General features: G+C 43.5%; 1 protein-coding gene across 1 annotated transcript; it reads left to right on the plus strand.

Moving 5' to 3' along the window:
* The first annotated feature begins 2,135 nt into the window (after nucleotides 1-2,135).
* On the plus strand, nucleotides 2,136-25,325 carry KCTD19 (potassium channel tetramerization domain containing 19). The gene is made up of 15 exons (XM_010962466.2): nucleotides 2,136-2,426; nucleotides 12,818-12,968; nucleotides 13,755-13,946; nucleotides 15,166-15,297; nucleotides 17,185-17,395; nucleotides 18,098-18,258; nucleotides 19,562-19,665; nucleotides 20,151-20,293; nucleotides 20,487-20,570; nucleotides 20,842-20,956; nucleotides 21,349-21,970; nucleotides 23,177-23,368; nucleotides 23,546-23,700; nucleotides 24,044-24,145; nucleotides 25,067-25,325. The coding sequence occupies exons 1-15, from the start codon at nucleotides 2,142-2,144 to the stop codon at nucleotides 25,178-25,180; spliced, it is 2,763 nt and encodes a 920-aa protein (XP_010960768.2). The 5' UTR covers nucleotides 2,136-2,141; the 3' UTR covers nucleotides 25,181-25,325.
* The last annotated feature ends 43 nt before the right edge of the window (nucleotides 25,326-25,368 follow it).

The following is a 25,368-nucleotide window of genomic DNA, read 5'->3' on the forward strand; positions in this document are numbered from 1 at the left end:
CAATTTACCATTTAAAAATGTACAATTTAATGGTTTTTAGTATGGTAACAGAGTTGTGTAAACATCACCATAATCAATTTTAGAACATTTTCATCATCCCAAAAAGAAATTTCATACCTATTACTAAGCAGTTCCCCATTTCCCCTACAACCTCCCCAACCCTAGGCAACCACTAATCTATTCTCTGTCTCTATAAATTTGCCTATTTTGCACATTATATACAAATGGAATAATATGTGGTCTTTTGTGACTGGCTTTTTTCACTTCACATAATGTTTCAACATTTCATCTTTATTCTAACATGTACCAGTACTTCATCCCTTTTTATTGACTAATATTCCACAGTATGGATACACTACATTTTTTTTTATTCATTCATCAGCTGAGGGACATTTTGGTTGTTTCTACTTTTTAGCTACTATGAAAAATTCTTCCATGAACATTTCCCTGCAAATTTTTCTGTGGCCATAGGTTTTCATTTCTCTTGCACTTGTATCTAGAAGTGGAATTGCTGAACCATGTGAGAACTGCATGTTTAATGTTTTGAGGAACCACTGAAATGTTTTCCAGAGCAGCTGCACCATTTTACGTTCCCATCAGTAGTGTGTGAGAGTTCCAATTTCTCCAATCTTTGTTAACACTTATTATTATCTATTGTTTTGATTCAGGCCATCCTAGTGGGTATGAAATATCCACTCTGTGAGTTTTGATTTGCATTTCCCTAATGGCTAATGATAAGTAGGTTTTCATTTGCTATTGGCCATTTGTGTATTCTCTTTGGAGAAATATCTATTTAGATTCTTTACCCATTTTTAAATTTGGTTATTTGTCTTTCTATTATTGAGTAAAATGTTCTTTTTACATAGTTCAAATACAAATTATTTATCAGATAAATGATTTGCAAATATTTTGTTCCATTATTGGGTTGTCTTTTTACTTTTTTTTATTGAAGTATAGTCTGTTTACAATATTATGTTAATTTCTCATGTACAGTATAGTGATTCAGTTGTATATTTATATTCCTTTTCATATTCTTTTTCATTAGAAGCTATTACAAGATATTGAATATAGTTCCCTGTGCTATACAGTAGGACCTTATTGTTTATCCATTTTTACTTTCTTGATGATATCCTTTGAAGCACAAATGTTTTTAATTTTGATGAAGTTTTATTTCTTTATTTACTGTTTATTTCACTTGTGCTTTTTGTTTCTTATCTAGGAAGGCATTGCCTAATCCAAAGTCATGGAGAGTTGGTTTTCTCCTAAGGATTTTGTATTTTTAGCTCTTATTTTTAGTTTTATGACCTACTTGGTGTTAATTTTTTATATGGTGTGATGTAGGAGTCCAACTTCTTTTTTTTTTGTATTTGGATATCCAGATATCCCAGCGCCAGTTTTTGAAAAGGCTATTTTTTACCCATTGAACTTTCTTGTCAAAATTAATTAACTATAAATGTAAGGGTTTATTTCCAGACTCTCAATTCTATTCCACTTATTCGTATGTCTATAGTAGTTTTGTAGTAAGTTTTGAAGGTGGGAAGTGTGAATCCTCAAATTTTGTTCTCAATTTTGTTCTTTTTCAAGTTTGTTTTGACTATTCTGGTTTCCTTGTATTTCAATATGAATTCTAACATCAGCTTGTCGATTTTTGCACACAAAAAAAGCAGTTGGGATTTTCAAAGGGATTGTGTTCAATCTGTGGATCTATTTGAAGAGTATTGCTAGCATAACAATATTTCTTCTGATCTGTAAACATGGGATGTTTTTCCATTTATTTAGGTCTTTTAAAATTTCTTTCAACAATGTTTTGAAGTGTTCAGAGTACAAGTTTTGCACTTCTTTTATTAAATTTATTCCTAAATATTTTGTTCTTTTTGATACTATTGTGAATGGAACTGTTTTCTTAATTTCATCTTTGGATTGTTCATTGCAATTGATTTTTTATATTAATCTGTACCCTTCAACCTTCTTGAACTCGTTTCTAATAAACTCATTGTGAATTCCTTAGAATTTTGTATATGCAAAGTCACATCATCTACAAATAAGAGATAGCTTTACTTCTTCGTTTCCAATATGGATACTTTTTTATAACTTTTTCTTGCATAGCTCTCTTTTCTTTCTCCCTTTAGGAGGAGCCTGGTATGCCTCATGAATCAGCAGAGGATTTGTTTCATTTCAATGTTGGGGGCTGGCATTTCTCAGTTCCCAGAAGCAAACTCGCTCAGTTCCCAGACTCCCTGCTGTGGAAAGAGGCATCAGCCTTGACCTCTTCAGAAAGCCAGAGGCTCTTCATCGACAGAGATGGTTCCACATTCAGGCATGTGCACTATTACCTCTATACCTGCAAACTCTCCTTCTCCAGTTGTGCAGAACTGAACTTGCTCTATGAGCAAGCACTGGGTTTGCAGCTGATGCCTTTGCTACAGGTAAGATACTCTTATCTTCCAAGAATGGTGATCAGTAATATAGGCCTTACATCACTAAAATGTTATGTCCTTTTATATACTGGTTGCTGAGATGATCCTCTTAATGAGGAAGTATGATGAGTAAGTTAAAGTAATGAACAATACACCGGAAATGTATTTTCTGAATAAAGGATTTCATCCTGACCCTGCCTTATCTCTACCAGCAGCCACCACAGACCCAGGATAGGACCTACCACACCCTGAGGTGTCCTTGACACTTAGGAATCCTGGTTTAAGCTACTTATTTTTGTTGTTGAATTTTAAAATGTGAAAACTTTAGAAATTATAGTGTCTGAGATTTAAAATCTAAAAGATTTGTCAAGACTGTTACTTCTCATTGTGCTTGTTAGGTACATAATGCTCATTTACAGCAAAGCAAAAAGTTCTCCAAAGTGCAGAATCTTTCCTTTGTCTTCACTTCACTGTTTTTCAAGAGTTCTTGTTTTCTCCTTGTAATAGCTTTAAATACATTTACTTTTAAACTATTATAGTATCACTGAAGAGTGTTACCTTCTTTCCTAATTTTTCTCCAAGCTACCGAAATCATTTCTGTGGCTTATATTAAGTAGTTTATTCTTAGTTTTTGAACAATGTTTTTTTTTTTTTTTAACCTGGAAGAACTAAATATTATGACTAGGAAGGCCCATTGGCCATACTCCATATTAGTCCCACTGTATGGACAAAATGTTGTTTATTCTACCGTCACAACACTGACTCAATGAGCCACAGTGCAGCTCAGTGCACTACCAACTATGCCTCCCCGACACCTCTTAGTAGAAAATTGAGATAGGCCATGCATATTTGGGTCATATGGGAATAAGAATGTTTCATAGTGCATGTTTTTATGGACAGTCCTTACGAAATAATTCAATGTTTTCTCCTAAAAGTTATTATATATTTGGAAATCAAAATCCTTAACATACTCTAGTGCAAGCTGGTGTAGTATTCTTTTGTTTTTAAAGCTAGCCACCTGAAATTAAAATTTTTTAAAACTATCCCAGGAATTGAGTACTAGAATTGCTTACAGTTGGCTTCGAAATCACTTAAATGGCCTTGCATGTCAATACTGCTGATGATTCTATGCCAAAGCACCACTTTGTGGGGAAAAGGAGAGAGACACTTGTTCATAGCAAAAAATTGAAGAGATCAAGGCAAATTTTTGAAGAACAAGTTTAAAGAGTACAAACCTATTATGCAGTTTAACTCCCCTTTAACTTCTTTGATGTCCTTACGTCCCAAACTGAAACAAAATATATTTGGGGAGCAACTTCTAAACAGGAAGTAACAACTCAGAGGCCAACGAACTGGTCCAATTCCAAAGTTCCAAACTATGTGAGCAATAGAAGTTTTTGAAGAATCATATGGATCTGCCTCCCTCAAACAGACCACGAAACAAGTGCTTATGTTTTGGAAATAGTGCTTTCAAAGAAATAAACATTTAGGCTGGCCCAGCTGAAGTGGTGTTTATTCATTGAAGCAGAGTGTAAATACAGCTGGAGAACCAACAGCAATCTGAAGCTAATCAACAGCCTCACACATTTCCATCACTTTCCCACTGCTAAGGGCTGACCACATACTCAGGTTCTTGCCAAATATACAAACATTTTGCTTGGAGAAAATGGAGTTTGCCAGTTCTTAGTGTAAAGAGTCTTCTCAGGCAGCCCAACTTAATGAACTCAGCCAGTACTTATTGAAAGCATTCTGGGTACCAGGCATTATTCCTAGGGGCTTTCAGGAAAACATAGGATAATCCAATAAAAATATAATGTCAACCACATATGTGAGCCACATATGTAATTTAAAATTTTCTAGTAACCACGTTAAAAAAATGGGTTACATTAATTTTAATGTTATTTAACCCAACATATTTAAAATACTATCATTTCAATATATAATCAATATTTTTAATCGATATATTTTACATTTTTTAATGCACTAAGTCTTCAAAATCTGATGTGTTTTACACTTATAGCACATCTCAGATTCAGACTATCACACATCAAGTACTTAATAGCCACATATGGCTAATGGCTAATGGCTACCATTTGCACAACACGTATCTCAATTGTTCTAAACTATTAGTGCTTTCACTGTAGAGTCCTTCAGATCTAGCCCCTAACAATAAAAATAGGACTTTGCCTTCCACTAACTGAAGTTCCTATGCACTCAACAGTTGGCATATCCTACAGAGGATTATCTGTAACATGGTAGGCTTTGTTGGAAGGCCATATAGGATCCAACAAGAAGAGTGAGATGGGAAACTTTTGGAGGACAGGAACCTGAGTTCTCACTGTTGCTCTGCTCTCTGCCCGTTCTTCATCCCTGCACATCCCTAGCCTTTATCTTTCCCACCCCCTACCCACTCCACTTGCCCTTCCCACCTTGCTCCCAGCATATAGCTTTGTCCTTCAAAGGGCACACTCAATACCTATTATTGTCTTGACTTTCAGTGTCACATTTATTGTGCACTGAGCACCAATCACAGGCCAAGCCTTAAAAATACAGGAATAAACCATATAGCCATACAAGGTCATGTAAAGATGTGTGCTATGAAGAAGAGAGCAGTGTTTCCTGTGTAACAGTGAAAAAGGAGTGTATTTCTGTATTCTAGGACTTCTTGAGGTTTCAGAATGCATTTATATGATTTTCTTTTTTGTATGTGTAGTTTCTGTTTATACCATTAGTCACTGCCCTCATAGTACTGGAATTTAGTTGAAGGAATAAAGTGTTTACATCTAAGTTGCTTATTTTTAATGTACAGATGTGTAGTATGTGGTAAGGAGATGGCAAGTGACTGAGGCCAAGGAAGCTACTCCTCTAGAAAGAGTGGTCAGGGCTGGCCTCATTGACACGGCAACATTTGAGCAGAAACCTGAATGAAAAAGGGACAAATCAAAAAAAAAAAAAAAAAAAAAAGGACAAGTCATGCAGATGTCTGGGAAAAGAATTTGAAGCATAAAGAACAACAAACACAAATGCCTGAGATTAGAATGGTTTGGAAGAGGCAGACTCAGAGGCCACTGTCAGGTATAATGAGAAGTACGGAGATGCCAAAGGTAGACCAGATCTTGCAGTCTTACAGGCCACAATGAAGACACAGGATCTGTTCTAAATGTTATAGGTAGCTTTTGGAGATGTTTAAACAAAAAAGTAAAATGATCAAACTTAAATTTTTAAAAGATCATTGACCTTAGGTTAAGCAATGGTTTCTCAGGTACAACATCAAAAGCACAAGCAACCAAAGAAAAAACAGATGAATTGGACTTCATTAAAATTAAAAACTTTTGTAATTCAAAGGACATCATCAAGAAAGTAAGAAATCAACACACAGAATGGAATGAAATATTTGCAAATCACATATCTGATAAGGGACATGTATCTAGAATATATGAAGAACTCTTACAACTAAACAACAAAAAGACATATGACCCAGCAGTTCCACTCCTAGGTATACAACCAAGAGAAATTAAAACCTACAGTATATCCACACAAACACTTGTAGACAAATGTTCACAGCAGCATTATTCATAATAGCCAAAAAGTGGAAACAATTTATTCATCAGCTGATGAATAGACAAACAAAATGGTATACCCATACAATGGAATATTATTTGTCAACAAAAAAGGAATGAAGTACTGATATGTGTAATAACAAAGATGAACTTTGAAATATCACACTAAGTGAAAGAATTCAGACACAAAAGACCGCATATAATATGATTCCGTTTATATAAAATGTGCAGAATAGGCAAAGTTATAGGGACAGAGACAGATTAGTGGTTGCCTAGCACCAAGGTACAGGGTGAGAAGGATTGGGTGAGCAAAAATGGGCAGTGACTGTTAGTGAATATAGGGTTTCTTTTTATGGCATTGAAATAGATTGTGGTAATGGTTTTTACAACTCTGTGAACATACTAAAAACCACTGAGCTATATAATTTAAGTAAGTAAATTTTATTATTTATGTATAATATGAAACTTACTCACGTTAAATATCATATAAAATATATTTCAACAAAGCCATAAAAAAATTCATTGACTTCTGGCTTGACATTAGACCAGGAGTCAGCAAACTACATCCCATGGGCCAAATCCAGCCTACTACCTTTTTTGTACAACCTGTGAGCTAAGAATGGTTTTTACATTTTTAGATCGTTGAAAAAAATCAAAAGAAAAATATTTTGTGGCACATAAAAATTATATGAAATTAAAATTTCAGAGTTCATTAACAAAGTTTTATTGGAAAACACCAGGCTCATGTGTTTATATATTGTCTATAGCTGCTCTCAAACTACGATACAGAGTTGAATAGTTGCAACAGGAACTGCATTCTCAAAGCCTAAAATATTTACTGTTTGGCTTTTTTACAGAAAAGAAAAATTGTTGATCCCTGGCCTAGACTCTACTGGGGTAAGGGAGGAAGCAGGAGGACAAGTTAGGAGGCTCCTGGAGCATTCAAATGAAAGTTAGTGATGGTTTGACCTAAGGTGGTAATGGTAGATTTAGAAGTGTTCAAATTCTAGATATATCTTGATGACAGAACTGACAGGGTTTGCTGATGAATTGGAGGTAGAGTGAGAGAGAATGGATAACTTCTCTGTATCCTCAGCAACCAGGTGAATGGTGGATTCTGAGGTGCAAGTTTAGAGGGAAAAAACATCAGGAGTTTGGATTTGAATGCATTAAGTTTGAGAGGCAAGGAAAGGGTGCTTATTAAACAGCCAAGTGGAGATAGGAAGGAGGCAGCCAGATATATATATCTGGAATTTGTGGAAACAGTCAGGTCTAGAGATATAAATTTGGAGTCATCAAAGTTGATATGTAAATCCACGATGCTTAGGATTGTCATATCTTGTTCACAGGTGAAATACAAAATAGTCATTACAGGTCTGTATATTAACATCACAGTGCTTCCTAGAACTTTCTGTGTAATTGGAAAGTCCCCTTTGCCTAATATAAACTGCTCTGAGCCTGATAGCTGCTGCTACTGCAGAGTGTGAAATTTCCCTTCAGGGTCACTCACAAGGATTCAGGGTTCATGGCAGACTGTTAATTCCCTTTTACTTGTCCCCTTGAAGTCCACTGAGGCCTTAGTATGTTGACAGTATGTGCTACTTGTGTTGCCTTTTTCACTGCCATCTGGGGACCTCTAAGTTTGGAAACTTTTTTCTACATGTGAGTGTTCTGCTACCAGCAAGCAACCCAAATATACCTGCATTCCTTGTACTCAAGGGAGCCAGGGAGTTTCTGTGTTGATCACACAAATGATGCTTTTAAGAAAACACCACTGACAAGTCTCACATTTCCTATTACTTGGGATGTGAAAACAGATTACTACTGTGATCTTGAGAAGGAAGCTTACACAAACAGCAGGTATTCATCTCAACGGTGTAGCCCATCTGTGGATATGCGTAAGTGGACAACTCAAGTGTAAATGCCTTGACATGGTATCAGCGCTTCTCACAAAATAGCCCATCTGCTTGTGCTGGCTCATATCCCAGCACACAGACACATCTACACACATGTACACATACACACACACCCCTTGAAGTTCAGCCATGTCCCTGAGCACCCTAAATGTTTTCTCTCCACATCTTTTCACTTGCTGTTCCCTCTTCCAAGAATGCTTACCCTTTAGATTTAGCCTAAATTAGGCCCACGGGAAGATTAGTCTGACATTTCCAGGAGAGTTTTTGTCTCTCTGCTCTCACATCAGCACTAAAGTATTCATATGTCCTTCTCCCTCACTAGCCTGTATTCTTTTCATGTTTGCATTCCTAGCATCTCTCACAGTACTGGGCCTGTAACAGGTATTTAATAAATATTTGCTGAGAGAACATCGAATGATGTACCCAAGATAATCTGTGAAAGCTAAATCTACTTCAGCAGGGTGAGGGTACTGGAGCTGGCAGTGGAGGGGCAGATTTGAGATGCTGAAATGTGTGTTTTACTTGACTTGTTTGGCTGATAGCAGCTGTTCTACCAGCCTTGCTTCCCTTGAGCTTCCAAGTGGTATTGGCCCTCCTTGTCTTTACAAAGCAGCTGGAGATTTGCAAGTTCCCCAAGCTCTCTTACCATCATGTTCCTTCCAACAGCCCATATCACACCATAAGGCATTTCTAAGCAATGCTACTTTGAAAAACCTTGATTAGGTCCCAAGGCTCTGCCAGTAGGGCATCTGTCAGCCACCTTTTGGCAACTATACACACATACACACACTCATCCCCATGCCATCAGTCTTATGTTGCTTCTCACTGACATTTTTTCACTACTATCTAGGCCAAAAGCACGTCAATTATCCTTGTACCAGCAATTAGACCCTGAATTCAGGTCTGATATTTCTATTTCCCAAAGGAAATCCTCCCTATAATAACTTTCTGGGTCATAACATATGAAGAGTAAAAGTCCTAGAAGTAATATTCAGGTAGAAAAAAGGGGAACTGAAGTCTATATAAGACCAGCCACACACTCTGTGGCAACTTCAGTCAACAAAGCCAAAGGACAGCTGGAAGCACAGGCTCTCTGAAGTTCTCTTCAGTCATTCATTCATTCCACAAAAATGTGTTGAGATCCCACAGACACTGTTGTAGGTGCTGCAAATACAGCAGAGAACAAAACAGCGTCTTTATGGTCTTGGAGGTTATATCTATTAGGGGAGACTGGTAGATGGTAAATAACTAAGTAGGTGTTATTGAGAACAATAAAGCAAGTTAAGGGGGTTAGGGGAACGCTTTCCATTGATTCTTACAGCACTCAAATGGCTTCCCATGAGTAGAAGGCTTTGTATTTCTAGAATTTAGAGCAAGGATTGGCTGAGAAAGTTTAGAAAACCTAGTTGAGGCTCCTGGGCCTAATGCATGCAGAATGTCTAGACTGGTAGGAATTGCAATCTTTGTAGATTTATTTGTTTGGTTATCCCAGCATCTCCCCTTCCTTGGGGGCACTGAGCACTCTTTCTCTTCCCAGACCTTGATTCACATTTGCTAAAAGAGTGATAATACTACAGCCTACTTTGTGGGTAGGGGTCATTAGGATGATTCAGTTTAAAAGTGCCTGGGCAATAAATGTTAGCTCTTAAGTGACAGAGTCAAGACTGAAACCCCAGTCTGTCTGAGTTCAAGGCCCTTGTACTCTTCATGTATACTCTGCTCCTCGTTCTTGATTGGGAAGAACCTTATGTGCAATGTTGAGGAGAATTTGGACTTGATCACATAGGTAATGGAGACCACTGAAGATTTTTTAAGATAGGAAGTGGTTTGGACTCATTCACGTGTTTGAAAGATCACTGTGTGGAGAGGGCCTGGGGAAAAGGGGACTGAGATTGGGGGAAGGTAAAGGAGAGAAGGGGTGGGCCAAAGGCAGGAGATGGATTCATAGAACTTGCTGGCTGACTGGGTGGAGATGATGTGACTATCAGTCAAATCATAGTCCTTGCTTTGAATCCTTCAATGGTTACTTTTAATCAGGGGATAAACTCCTCAGCCCGGCTTACAGAGCTCTTCACTCTCTGGCTCTTTACTGCTTTAAATTCATCTCCCTCACTCCCTCAACCTCCATACACCTTAAAGAAGGCCACATTCAAGGCATGGAGGCAGGTGACTGAGTATGCATACCTACTTCCTGTCCCCCCACACCTTGTCCTGTCCCTCCTGTGCACAGTCACCATTTCCTTTCTTTGTCCCACTTCTCAGCACAAATACTGCCAGACTATTCTCCCTCAACTTACCTCAATAATCCTACCTACCCACTGATGCAGAATCTGTTTCAGCCTCTCAATCACCTTCCTGGAACCTCATTTTTATTCCTCTTTTCCGAAGGGCAACTCCTCCCTCAAACAGGAACCCACATCTCACCGATTTCCCTCCTCAAGATGGCTGCAGCTTGACAGAGATGCTAAAGCTATGTGCAATCTTGTGCAAAAAGGGACAAGAAAGCTTGGATCCCCTTCCAATGTTGCTGAAAGAAATCCCAGAGTTCTCGGAGGTCCTAAACTTCATAATGGATGCTGGCTTTTATCTCAGTATATGTAAACTGTTGGATCCAGGCATGGTATCTGACTATGGCCCTGGTGATATACAACTATTTCTCAAATTAATGAATGACAGACTCTTCTGCTGTTTCATCCATGCACTGTTCTCTTTCACTGCTCAGTACCTCCAGGAAAGCACTCCTCATGACCCCACCATTGTCCAGTCTTTCCACAAGTCCACTAGCCACCCAAAGTGGGGTCCCCTCCTTTTACAGACCTTATGCAATTATGTGGGTTCAGTTCATAGCCATGGCCATGAGAGGGCTCTTCCCAAAGCTTAGGATTCCCTTAAGCAGCTTCACAAGAGCTTCACCTGTGTAGTTAAGCAGGTTCTTTTATTAGTTTAATACTGAATCTGAGCTGTTCTGTCCATCACAAGGCTCTTAGAGGAAAAACAAAATGGTCATGTGGTGCCTTTAGGGACTACTTTTCCAGCTACCTCCAAAAATTTTTTACTATTTTCTTCTAAGGAAGGAACAGAAAAAATGGGCATTACATTATGGTAATCTGCCCCCTGTGTAGGACTTTTGAGGGAGACTGGGTCCCTGAGTGGGCATCACTCTGCCCTGGGCTTCAGCCCAGCATAGCTGGGGTGCTCCATTCCAGCCTCAGCCCACCCCTGGTCACCTGCTCCTTCAAGTAGAGAAGCTCTGGGCTTCAAAGACTGCTTGGGCAACTCACAAATCCTTTGACTACAACTGCCTCATTAGCTAAATGGGAATGGGAATGGGAATGCAAAAACCACATCTATCTCACAGAGCTGTGTTAGGGTAAATGAGCAGATGTATGTGAAAGTGCTTTGAAAAGTGTGGTACCTATGGAATGGGAGAAAATTTTTGCAAATGATGAAACCGACAAAGGCTTGATCTCCAGAATATACAAGCAACACATATTACTTAATAAGAAAAAAACAAACAACCCAATCCAAAAATGGGCAGAAGACCTAAACAAGCAATTCTCCAAGGAAGACATACAAATGATCAATAGGCACATGAGAAGATGCTCAATATCACTAATTATCAGAGAAATGCAAATCAAAATTACAATGAGGTATATCACCTCATACCAGTCAGAATGGCCATCATTCAAAAGTCCACAAATGACAAATGCTGGAGAGGCTGTGGAGAAAAGGGAACCCTCTGACATTGCTGGTGGGAATGCAGGTTGGTGCAGCCACTGTGGAAAACAGTATGGAGATTCCTCAAAAGACTAGGAATAGACTTACCATATGACCCAGGAATCCCACTCCTCGGCATATATCCAGAAGGAACCCTACTTCAGGTTGACACCTGCATCCCAATGTTCATAGCAGCATCATTTACAATAGCCAAGACATGGAAACAGCCTAAATGTCCATCAACAGATGACTGGGTAAGAAGATGTGGTATATTTATACAATGGAATACTATTCAGCCATAAAAAACAACATAATGCCATTTGCAGCAACATGGATGTCCCTGGAGAATGTCATTCTAAGTGAAGTAAGTCAGAAAGAGAAAGAAAAATACCATATGAGATTGCTCATATATGGAATCCAAAACAAAAAAACATTAAATACAAAACAGAAACAGACTCACAGACATAGAATACAAACTTGTGGTTGCCAAGGGGGAGGGGGGTGGGAAGGGATAGACTGGGAGTTCAAAATTTGTAGATATTGACAGGCATATGTAGAATAGATAAACAAGATTATACTGTATAGCACAGGGAAATATATACAAGATCTTGTGGTAGCTCACAGTGAAAAAAAATGTGACAATGAACATATGTATGTTTACGTATAACTGAAAAATTGTGCTCTACACTGGAATTTAACACAACATTGTAAAATGACTATAACTCAATAAAAAAAGAAAGAAAAAAAAGAAGAGTGTGATACCCTGTGCCACCCCCATTTCCCTACTTATACCATATTCCAGGATTAGGATGAGCACAAACAATAAGAAGATCACAATAATTATAACAGGCCAAAAAGGGGTTCTGAACTCTTGAGAGGAAATGATAGCAGAAAAATCTCAAGTTTTTAGTGATTAAATAAATACAAATTACTCTTCAGATTGTGTAAGATAAGTTTTTATTAATCAACATAAAATTATAATCCAGAAAAAACTGTTTCAAAATCAGAAAAGAAACAGTCATTGAGATTTTGAGTATCAGTATGTCATCTTATAGACCTAAATTTTTACATTTTTGTGTTTGAGTGACTCAATTTATTTCAAAACACTTTGCCAAAATAACATACTATTTTTCCTGGTATTTTACCCTAGAATTAGTAGATAGTTACTTGGTGTAGAATTTTCAAAATAATCTTCTTTATCTAATAGACTCTAGATAATCTGAAGGAAGGGAAACATCATCTACGTGTGAGGCCTGCAGACATACCTGTTGCTGAGAGAGCATCTTTGAACTATTGGCGAACGTGGAAGTGTATCAGCAAACCCTCAGAATTTCCTATAAAGAGCCCAGCTTTCACAGGTATAACCACAGGCTGACCATTTCTGAAGCCCACACCTGCTTCCCTTCTCCTCATTCTAACAGAAGTGGCTTCAATTCAGAGAATGCCCTGATTTCTGAACTAGTTCTGGATGATTTCTCTACCTTCCTGTCATCTCCTTTGATTTTGCACCTGCCATATTCCCTGTCCAGGGCTGCTTACTCACTGGAACTAAACATTCTCCTCTCCATTCATCCCTCTGCATACTGGTTTCACTTGGGCAAGGCTGGGCTGCGTGCTACCTCCTCCTAGAGCAGGGAACTCCACCATCCTCTCAAGTCACCTCTAACCACCACACAAGGAATGTCCCTAAATGATCACTGGCTTATGGGTGCCTTGCAGCAGATTGACCTATGTGGAACACCAGAACAGCCATTCATGATTATTGATGGGATTAGAGCTTTTGGGAGAGTCAAAAGGATCTATTTTATCTGTAGGTCACAGTGGTTGGTTTGATCAATTAGAAAGAAACAAACAGTAACCAGTATGAATTTAATAACTTTGAATATATAAGCCAAAATTTCACATGTCCTGCTGCCCTTCACTGTAGAAAAAAATAGATTTCCATTCCCTGCTCCCTACCACACTCCTGCTGAACCTTGGGTTACATCTGAAAAGAGTGAGAGAAAGGAGGCATCTGGCAAAGACCATCTCCAGGTGATCTCTCCAGCTTCCTCTGGGGCCCCTGGGTTAGTGAGAGCCCTGCCAGCCTCTGAGAGCCCTAGCCTCTGGGAGGGAGTGACACCCCTCTACATGTCCTCCTACAGGCCTACATGATAAGGCACCTCTGGGACTCATGGATACACCACTGTTAGACACGGAGGAGGAAGTACACTACTGCTTCCTGCCCCTAGACCTAGTGGCCAAGTATCCAAGCCTAGTGACCGAAGACAACCTGCTGTGGCTGGCTGAGACCGTGGCCCTGATCGAGTGCGAGTGCAGCGAATTCCGCTTCATTGGTGATTGCTCTATCCTGGGGTATTGGGTTGGGGGGCAGGTTGGTAGGGCCCATCCACCCCTTCTAAACCCACACCCCTTGGAGGCCCAGCTTGGTGCTTGGAGCCTCAGGAGCTTCCCTGGGCAGATGTGATGGAAGCATGACAGAGCCTTCCTGGAGGCAATTGGATTCCCAGCATTAGACTCCCACTAGCCTCAGGGCTATTTTATGCCTGTTCATTTTGGGATGGCCTGGGTGTAAAGGGGCACTGGAAACCACCTGTAGTAGTGTCAGGGGCCACAGGAGTTGGTATAGTTGGTATAAAGGGAAAGGCCCTGAGCTGGACTCCAAAGTCAGCTGATCTTATTGTTCTGCCTCTTACCTATCCAACTGAGCTCCAGACCTCAGTTCCTCACCATAAAATGAAGAAGTAAGGTTGTTTCAAAGGATGGTACCTACCCGCTCACTTCCACTAAACTCACAATAAAAGGGAAGGAGAGTAGATGGTGAAAGGTTCCCCAGAATAATTGCAGAATTGTCCACTTGAGCTAGTGGCCTAAGTAGGGATGAGATCTTAAACTCTGGACAGAAGACAGCCTCCTTCCTCCACTACCAGGACAAGCTCTGGCAGGGTGTGAACTGAACTGATTCCAAGATGCTTCTGCTGCCTAGCTGAATAGGGCAGGAAATACCCAAATTGTACTAGGACCCAAATGCCTGGAACCCCAGCCTTTCATATTCATAGTCACTTGGAAAGTTGTCTATGATGTGCTTCTGAATCTCCAAGTTGATTCACACAGGACATTAGCATTGGCTCCACCTCTGCCTCCCACACTGCAATCCAGGCAGGGACAAACTGCAAGTGTCACCTGCCAGCCCAAGCTCGGCCAGGCCCTTCTCTAAGCGGCAAGACAACTCCCTGTTTTGGAATGACCTGCTCTTGGGTCAAGATTCACAGGGTAAGTCTCAGGGCCAGTGTGCTCACCAGGAGGGCCTGGCGTGGGAGCCCCAGGCTAGGCCATGGGAAGCCATGGACTCAGACGCAGGAAAACAAAGTAATTTGGGGTCTTTGGCCTTGATAACCACAAACTGAAAGCTAATCTAATCAGGTATGTTTAGAAATTGTTTCAAAACAAGGAGAGTATAGGATAAGTTGCAGCACCAAAAACCTGCCAAAACCTGGACCTATAATTAGATCAGAAATAACCTCGTTAACTCACTTTGTTTCTTTGCTTTTCAAGTGAATTTTCTCCGCTTACAGAAGATTCTACTACCAGATAATTTCTCCAACATAGATGTGTTAGAAGCAGAAGTAGAAATTCTGGAAATCCCTGAGCTCAGTGAAGCTGTGAGGTTGTATCGGATGAACATGGGTATGTCAGCAGAGGAACCTTGCCCTCCCCTTGACATTGGGCAGTCTGGGCTTTAGCCAGAAAAGGCAAAAACATACATCTTCCCTCTCACAACCGCTTTGGGCTTTTGGTGGTGGTGAGAGAAATGGGTGTTTTGGCTGACTTAGAATCTAAGAAGAGGAATTTCAGCCTGAAACCTGGTGTGCCCTCTGTCTGCTCAGCCCTCCCCACTGAGCTGTAGGTAGCTCAGCCCAGCCTGGGTGGGGAAACCAGAATGTCCAGGGGAGGGAGGATGGGCCTGAGGGCAGGCTTCCCAACATCAGGGGAGGTCTGTCCTCATTGTGGAAGTGGTAAGCAACTGGAAACTTGTAACACCCACCTGCCACTCCCACCCTTCCTCTTCCAGGCATAGGTGGGGGGCGTGGGAAATTCTGGGCAAATTCCCAATAATGCTTCAGTTATCCCACCCACCCCCAAATCTCCTTGTCCCCTCTACTTCAAACCCCTGCTGCTGTGCCCGTTTTAGCCTGCTCCTGACACTTTCTGATCCTGGTACAGTCCAGGCCTTCAAGTTCCTGGCCCAACCTCATTCCAGTTTGCTCCTCACATTGCCTTTCATCATCCCATTTCCCAAATCCTTCATGTCTATGGAAGCTACTGTGCACGTTGCGAGGAGCTAGCTACCTCAGTGTGGCCTCAGCTGGCATTCTGGGAATATACAGAACTGTCTCGCACAGTTTATGTGAGTGTGAAGTTTAGCCTTCATGTCACCATTCATTCATCCCATGGGAATCAGTCCTTTCCCTGTCTTAGGCCCCGCTCTCCCAGCCTCCTCCCCAAGCAAATGGAGTCCTATCCTATTTGGGGGTGGTGGCATCCTGCAGCAGTTCTCAGGAGCCAGTCCCAGGCTCTAACAAACACACTTCAGAGGGTGTAACTTCAAACCCCTCACCCAAGGGCTTCTGTTCCTCAGAGAACATGGGTCACTGAGAGATGAGTAGAGTGGTGCCTGCTGCACAAGGGCTAGGTGAAGATGGAAGGGAAGCACCCTGTGGACAGGCTCTAAAGCACTGCCTCAGCCTCCAAACATAAAGCATGCTTTTTGTCTTCTATAAAGCACCATAACTAAGGGAAACAGCTCTGGTAGCCTTGGAGATGGACAGTCACCCTCAAATCCCAGCTCCACTCCACCTAGCTTTGCTGTTTGGGGAAAGATACTTAACTATTAACTAGCCTCTCAGGACAGTTTCCTCATCTGTGACAAGAGGAGAGCACTACCTCTCTTGTAGGGTTGGAGATAACCCATGAAAATCATCTAGCAGCTTGCCCATTGGCCCACTGGCCCACTGGGACAGGATTCTGCAGACTATGCACTGTGCCCACTGCAGGAGAACAAAGTTCTACCCATGAGCCAGCAAATGCAAATACCCAACCTGAAAGTTCACTACACAGTGTGCCTCTGGGGAAAATTCTGCCCAGAAGTGACAGGGGCTGTGAATCTGGGAGGCCTGTAACACACATCAGGTTCTGTGCTATGAATGTCATTCTTCACTCCTGGTTAATTAGAGCAGAGTTTGGAACTAAGGGAGATTACTGCAGAGGCTAGGGCCAGATGGCTGTTTAGATGGCTGTTACACTGAAATTTCTGAAATTCAAATGTTACTGATACAGCAAATTAATCCAACCCCACCCCACCCCACCTTCCAACAAATAGTTTTGACCTGACTGAATATAAGAAAAATTATACTGATTTTGAGCAGATCCAGATTTGCCTATGCAAGGAAATAAGCTCCCTCCAAGCCTCTTTAGTACTAATTCAAAGCAGCAGTCGGAAGCAAGACCCAAAGCTTCCAATACAGTTATACCCATGAGGGGTCTAGGAGTCACCTCTCTCTCTCTCTGGCATAGGTGGCTGTTCTCGGACCTCCTGTCCTCCTCCAAGTCCTGGGAAGGGTGGCCGTGCAGCAGGCCTGGAGTCTGTGAAGCCATTGTACATGATGGCCCTGGGTCTGCTTGTCAAGTACCCAGACTCTGCACTGGGACAACTTCGCATCGAGAGCACACTGGATGGAAGTAGACTGTACATCACAGGGAACGGGGTCCTCTTTCAGCATGTTAAGTAAGGCAGCCAGTTGCAGGGCATGGATTCTAATCCTGTTTTATAGAAAGGTAAATAGGTTCAGAGCAGAGGAACTCTCTTAGGCTCACAAAATACACTGGTACCAAAACTAAAGGTAGAAGTGGGTTTTCCTGAGTCCCTGTGGAGAGGGTCAGACAACCCCAAACACTGTCTTACCCCAGTACTGTTGTTTGGAGCCTTTGTGGCCCATACCATTCATCTCTCTCAGAGATGTCCAACCCTTGATGTTAGAGGGCAAAGACAAGTGCCTTTGGAGATGAGGGGGTTGATGTTCAGGCCCCCAGCCTCTTTCCTGGGCATGCAAGGTATTAGTAATCTCCCAAGACCTTGGCAGGCTGCCATACAGTGACTGAGATGTCTTGGACAGATATTTATGGGGGCAGAAATGGAGTGGCTGGGTCCTAGCATGGATTCTGGAACCTGAGACAGAGCCTGGAAGCTTGCAATTAGTCAATTTAGAGGGCTTTGCTGACACAGATCAAGCTTAGCTCCAAAATATGTGTCTAAGTTTACCCTCCTATGAGACATCATCAGATTTCCACTAAAGCCAAGGAAATGCTAGTGGCCAAAAGCCTGAGTCAGTTTCAGGGAGCAAGACATTCTAGACATGGAAAGTTGACAGGCTGAACTCCCTTGGAGTGCAGTGCTGAGGCTCTCTGTGACAGCCCTTTCCTCTGGCAGGAACTGGCTGGGGACTTGCCGGCTGCCACTGACAGAGACCATCTCTGAGGTGTACGAGCTCTGTGCCTTCCTGGACAAGAGGGACATCACCTATGAGCCAATGAAAGTGGCTCTGAAGACTCATCTGGAGCCGAGGACTCTGGCACCCATGGATGTGCTCAGTAAATAAAGAAGCCTCTTGGTTTGAATTCAGCATCAGGGGAGGGTCTGGAGATCAGAGAGGAAAGCTGAAGCTGGCCAGAGCCAGGAATGTAGATTGAACAGGAAAGGAAAGCCAGACTAACATTTGTTCAGTTTCACCTAAAAGGAAACATTCATCTTAAGTGACCTCTCCCCACCCTAAGCCCACAAGTAGCCTCAAGCAGTACAGGCTGAGCAGTGCAGACTGACCCAGCGGGGAGCAGAGTGGGTCCCCAAGGGTATGCCTGCTCTGGCTCTGGGAGCCGATACTGTGCTCATTTGGTCCTCACAGCCATCCAGGGAAGAATGGTCCCTGGGTCCATTTAACAGAGGAAGCAGAGGCTCAGGGAGGTAATTTGCTCACATTACCAGATTGCTGTTGAACTGGAGTTTGAATCTGAGTTCAAACCCAACACTATTTACCAGCTGCCTGTAACTGTTTACTAACAAAAAGTGTTTTAGGTCAAGATTATGTTGTATTGCTAATAGTTCAACAACATTCAGTATTTATTGAGCACCTACCATGTACCAGGACAGTAGATGATACTAAGGGTACAGAAGTGAGCAAAACAGACCCAGTCCTTATCTTCATGGGGTTCACAATCTAATTATATACCTCTTACCTTTTGGTTATATAATCTAGTTATATACTCTTCACTCATTACAAAGTTCATTAGAAACTGGTTCAAATACCAGAACAAAGCCTATGTCTAGTCACCCCCAGGAAAAGGGTTATGAGTTAATCTTCCCAGAATAAAGCCTCATTCTCCAGACATGCCTCAAGGCTTGGTCTCTGCAGAAGTGACAGTAATTTGATGACAGGCTGGCTCTATATTTGCCAAACCATAAGCATAAACATACAGAGGGACTCCTAGTTCCAGTCTAAGTAGCCACATGGAAAATTACACTCAGGACACACTCAGCCAGAAATCAGAGACAGTTAGCAATATAGATAGAAAGGAACATCAGCCAAGCTTTCTTGAAAGAGGTGGGTTAGAGGAAGAGCAGCAGTGCTCTTGGTGTTGGTGGTCCTCCCCCAACCCAGAATCACCAGCTGAACCTCCAAGCTGCTGTTCCAAACCCCCTCACCACCCAGGAAACCTATGATGAGCTGTAGGGAAGGCCTGAGCAGCAGAGGTTGGTGTCAGGGATTTCTGCTGCTTCTCAGAGTAGGCAACAGAATATGATGAAAATATTGAGTCTTAACATGTAATACTTTACTAAATTCCCTACCTAGTTTCCCTTCTGGCCATGTGACATGTTTCCTCTCACTGGTTTCCTTAGATGAGGAGTGGACAGCAGAAATCACTGTGTACTCCCCCCAACAGATCATCAAAGTTTATGTTGGAAGCCACTGGTATGCAACTACCCTGAAGACCCTGCTGAAGGTACTGCTGGCCTATTGCTGCCTTCCTCACCCTTTGGCTTCTGCGGCTGAGCTGCTTTGGAACCTGTCACCTGACCCTCACACAGCCACCAGCACCTGCTTAGAGCAAAGACCTCCCCTACTCCATGCCCTAAGTGCTCTTACTGTTTGAGCAGCATGCTATGCTGGGAGGGCCTTCAGGAGTTTTGATAGGAAGGCCAGTCTGAGGGGCCTGGACCAAGCAGGAGGAAGGGTGGGGTTCCAAATGCCTCAAGAGAGTGGTCTAGGACCCAGCAAAACTTAAAGCAGAGACAATGTTCTTCTCCCTGGATGCTCTGTTCCTCAGTATGGCTCCTTGTGGCTGACAAGACAGGGAGATGGAAATCCCAAAGCCTCTGCTCTAGGAAGGTTGGGAAAATGAAGCAAGAGAAGGCCGACATGCTCCTTAATAAGGATGGAGCCCTTTAACCAGCAGACTAACGAGTCTGGATGTCCAATCCTTTGCAGTATCCAGAACTGCTGTCCAACCCTCAGAGAGTGTACTGGATCACATATGGACAGACCCTGCTGATCCACGGGGATGGCCAAATGTTCCGACACGTTCTCAACTTCCTGAGACTTGGAAAATTGTTTTTGCCATCTGAATTTAAGTAAGTGAAGGAAGGAAATCATATGATGAAACCCCATCCCTCTGCAACAAGGAAACTTAAGTTTGTAACCTTCAGGGAGGAGGATATATTATTTCCACCATGTGAACTGCTGTTCAAGGCACCAGCTCTGGAGACTTACACCCTCACCCACATTCCCACCCCAGATGCCAGTCTGACTTCTTGTCATTTGCAGGGAATGGCCCCTCTTCTGCCAGGAGGTGGAGGAATACCACATTCCATCTCTCTCAGAAGCCCTTGTCCAATGTGAGGCATACAAGTAAGGAAACTGCTCCTGACACCATTTTCTAAAGTTTGGGCCTTTATATTCTTCTTGGGAATCCTGTCCTAAGTCCCACCTCCCAGTAGGACCTGTTCTCCTTAGGGTTAAGGGGGTGGAGCAGGCCCAGGATTGGCCAGTGACGAAAATAAAACCTTTAAAGCCCCTTTCTCCCCTGCTGTTTACAGTTAACTCCCAACCAAAGGGCAGACCTGGTCAGTGGACTAGTGGAAGCTTCTGCTCACTAACCAAACCCTCTTGGAGTCTGCAGGTCATGGATCCAGGAAAAAGAATCTGAAAATGAAGAAGCTTTTCCCATCAGAAGGCTACATGTGGTGACGGAAGGGCCAGGGTCACTGGTGGAGTTCAGTAGAGATGCCAAAGAAGTAAGTCCCAGCCTTCTTTGGTTTGGTGGTGTGTTGAAAGAGCACCAGCACAGGCCTCAGGGGCAGGCCCCAGTGCTGAGGCATGACAAAATGAAAGAGCAGGGCCTGCATGGCTCCTAGCACAGTGACTAGTTTCTGAACCTGGAGGGAGACACAAGGGACGTGCTGGCTGCATGTGGCCTCAGATGCTAAGTCCCTTTTGAGAGAGAGAGGCTCCTAGGCTGGTACCATCCCTACTCATACTGAGCAAAGCTCAAATGGCTGAACTCTGGGTGGGGGGGATTGTTCCAGGTAAGCAAGTGAAGTCTTGGAGACCCAGCTTATTAGATCTTGGGTGAGGCTTCAGTGTGGAAACACAACATGCCCAGAGCTCCTGTGCCCTCCCTCCCCAGAACACAGCCTGCACACCTATGGAATTCCAAGACTGCAATGACAGGACTTCATGGAACAAGGCCAAGGGAACCTTGGCCAGGTCCAGCCATATGGAGGAGGCTGAGCAGTACTCCCAGACAATCCAGGTTTCCTTATGCCAAGGTGCCAAGAGGGCGGGCAATCCCAGCACATCCTCACACTGTCCTGGCCTATGTGCCAACCCTCAACACGGGGGCACCCACCCTGAGAGTCCTCCCAAGAAGAAGTGCACCACAGTCAACCTCACACAGAAATCTGAAACCAAAGACCCTCCTGTCACCCCCATGCAAAAACTCATCTCCCTGGTGAGAGAATGGGACATGGTCAATTGTAAACAGTGGGAATTTCAGCCACTGCCAGCCCCCCAGAGCAGCTCCTTGGAGGAGGTCACCCTGCAGCTCCCCTCAGGAAGTGAGGCTATTTCCCAGCCCAGCACCTCAGCTTCCTGGAAAGGCCATTCCACAGCCTCAGAGAAGGATGCAGGCCCACAGGCAGGGGCTGGAGCCAAAGACAAGGAGCCAGAACCAACCTTTAAGCCATACTTCCCCATGAAAAGGGCTATCACCCTGAAGGACTGGGGAAAGCAGAGGCCAAAGGAGAGAGGTGAGTCCTGTCCCATCTTTGACCTAAGTCGCATTTACAACAGAGGCAAACCGTGGCCAAGACCACAGAGTTAATTAGTGACTAAGAGGGACTAGAACCCTGCACTCACTGATGCCATGCAGAAGACATAGGAATGACTGGCACACTGGCATGGCTTGGCAGCTTGAGAGAGGTGCCTATAAAGTGATAGCAGCACAAAAGAGGCTGGGGGCTGAGGAGTCAGCAGGGGAAGGAATAAGAAGCCTTAGGTGCTGGTGGAAACACATCTGGAGGCCAGGATTCACATGAAGTGATGGGAGATAAGGCTGAAGACAAGGAATCAGGACAGGTCTCGTGGGTCAAATTCAGGACCTAGATACTTTGTTCTGATCCTAAGGGGGAATGGACAGCCACTGAAGAATTCTAAACAAGGGAGCAAGCAGTCAGGTGTGCATTTAGAAAGCCTGCTCCAGGGGCAGAGGAAATACAGCAGAAGGAGGGTAAGTGTTAGAAGTGCTGAAGTCATTCTAGGTGAAACAGGCTAGGCAGTTGAAGGAAGCAGGACAGGATAAAGCCAATGAGGGGGCAGGTTTCTGGCAGGTGATTGTAACCAGGTGGACGGTTACTGAGGTGGGATGAAAAAGAGGAGGGAGGGTTTGTGTGTATGTGTATGTGTGTGTGTATGTGTGTAGGTGCAGAGTGGCCCAGGGAAGTGAACTAACTGTTAATGACAGTTTCCTCTGCTCCCTCAGAGTCCTTCCTATAGTATTCTGTCACTTTCCCTTTTTGTGACTCAGGCCCTGCTTAGAGGGGCCTTCTTGGGCCCTGCCTGTGAACCCCAAGTAGGTCTATCAAGCATACTCTTCAAAGTGAACATGCATCAAGGATTCCCCCAAAAAGGTCCTCTTATAATTTGACAAAGATTTCCAAGCCCCTGCTGGGTTGTTATCAGCTCTATTTAATACCACTCCTAGCTCAACAGGAATAGGAATTTGGAAAGTTCTTGGATTGCTGAAGTGTAGGATTTGGCTTGCAATGATTTCAGGTCAGTGAGGAGAGAAGACCAGGACAGGCCCCTGCCAGGCCAGGGTGCCACTTCCAAGAAGGTGGAGACAACAACCGCTAGAAGACTAGTGACTACTGTAGTGGTCTGTTGCCAGAGGTCTCCTCCCTGCTTGGGCTCTGAAGTGGCTTAAGAAGAACCCTCTCCCTATGTTGTTTTCACAGAAAGCCCTGCCCCTGAGCAGTCTCTGCCTGAGGCCAGTGAGGTGGACAGCATAGGGGTCATCCTCAAAGTGACCCACCCCCCGGTGGTGGGTAGCGATGGCTCCTGCATGTTCTTTGAGGACAGCATCATCTACACCACACAGATGGACAACCTCAGGCACATGTTGCCTACAGCCAGCCCCCAGCCCCGAGGTGAGGTTCTGGAGCCACACCTGATCCTGTGTTTTCTTATAGAGATGCCTGAGCCCCCATCCAGGGTACCTCATGGATGTAGTCTGCCATGGAAGCCCTGCACCTCTCCCCTTACTCCAGGCTGGCTCCAAGGACCTAGTCATGGCAGATGTGGCCACCCTACTCTCTTCTCTACAGAGGTGATATTCTTGAGCTTCTCTCTGTCCTGGGAAGAGATGTTTTATGCACAGAAATGTCACCGATTCCTGACTGACATCATTCTGGATTCCATCAGGCAAAAGGACCCCAAAGTCATCACAGCCAAGATGGTCTCCCTAGCCAACCAGTTGTGGGTACGTGTGATAGGCCCCAGCCCGTTCTTTCTCTGCTGTCCCCTTGCCTCCACAACAAGAGGCAAGGCCAGAGGAAGCAAGCCAAGGTCGGGGGGAGGAAGAGTAAAGAGAACCAGGTCAGGGGCAGAAGGGTGGCAAGTAGGGCAATGACAGGAAGACAGGGCAGCAGCAACTGGACTGAGCCTTAGCCAAGAGGCAGTTTGAAATGACAGTATCTCCAGACCCCTAAGGCTCCTGCAGGCCCAGGGAAGCCCCTGCTCTGAATCCCACTCTGAGAGGCTGGGAGCAAATGTGTGTCAGACAGCTGCCCCCAGCCCTGCCTGATCATGGGCTCTTCCGGCAGACCCTGCACATCAGCCCCAAGCAGTTTGTGGTGGATTTGCTCTCCATCACTGGCTTCAAGGATGACCGGCACACCCAGGAACACCTGTACAGTTGGGTGGAGGTGAGGGCCACTTTCACCCCACTGGTAATGCCGACCTTCTGGATGCTTCAGATGGGCACTGTCTTGCTGCATGAGAGCCAGGCCAGTGCTGCCCAGAAGGCGAGACAAGGCAACAAGACCTCTAGTCCCTTGTCCCCGGGAAGGAGTAATAGTGGCTCAAATTACCAATCCAGAGTGGTCAAAAAGCAATATTCAGGCCACTGGTTTTTGTAGTATTCCTCCAATGATACCAATTTAACCTTCATCACTAACAACCCTGGCCCTGCTCAGGGAAGCATATCATACGAGCTCAAAGTTTTAGGGTGCTGAAATCAGAGAAACTATTGGGAATCAGACATTTTCAATGAGTAATACCAACTTTGCCTACTTAGCCATGATGTCATTACTTTCATACATTTCTTTTATAAGTAAGTTGTTTTAAAGCAGTCTTTACAAAGAAAATGTTCAATGAGGGTAAAGGAATGACCCAGTTTTTTGTTTCTGTTTTCTGATTCCTTAAAATAATTTTAGGATTCAGATTTTAAACACTATAGGTGAAAAAGATTTAGCTACTTTCTCATTAATCTAGTATTGCTGTAATCGAGTGATTATAACACCTTTTATAACAACTTGATAACGCCAAAATCACGAGCCTCTGCCTAGTCTACTGATTAGAAAGGTGAAGTCAGCATCTACAACCAGGAAGTAGAAAACCAGTGGCAGAAAACATGCATTTTTGACCCTCTGGTCATTGTGCTCTATTCCCTGGTAGTCACTCCTAGCCACAGGCCTGTAAGATACCTTTAGGCAGAACTGAGCCCTAGAGCATTAGCTGGCCTTGTCCTGTCCCTCCCCCCACCCAGATGGGAGGACCCTGTCCACATAAACCTAGAGTAGGCAACCAGCCAGGAAATCAGGGATAAGACCAGTCTTTCCTTCCAGCTCACGCTGCCTTTCGCCAGGAAATATGGCCGCTGTGTGGACCTGCTCATCCAGAGGGGCCTGTCTAAGTCTGTTTCTTACTCTATCCTGAGCAAGTACTTACAAGAGGGCTAAGGTGCCCAGAGATGCTGTCCCCACATATGCCCCACCCCACTGACAAGGTTCATTTCAACTGGGGACGTCCCCAGAATGCATGTGCCCATTCGAGGGTGAGTGTCAGTCTATTTTTTATTATAAACAAATAAAGAATAAATCACAAGTCAAGGCCTTAGTCTTTCTCTCTGAGACACTAAAGACTTTAC

This window comes from Camelus bactrianus, chromosome 9 (assembly GCF_048773025.1).
Source record: "Camelus bactrianus isolate YW-2024 breed Bactrian camel chromosome 9, ASM4877302v1, whole genome shotgun sequence".
NCBI classification, from domain to species: Eukaryota; Metazoa; Chordata; class Mammalia; order Artiodactyla; family Camelidae; genus Camelus; species Camelus bactrianus.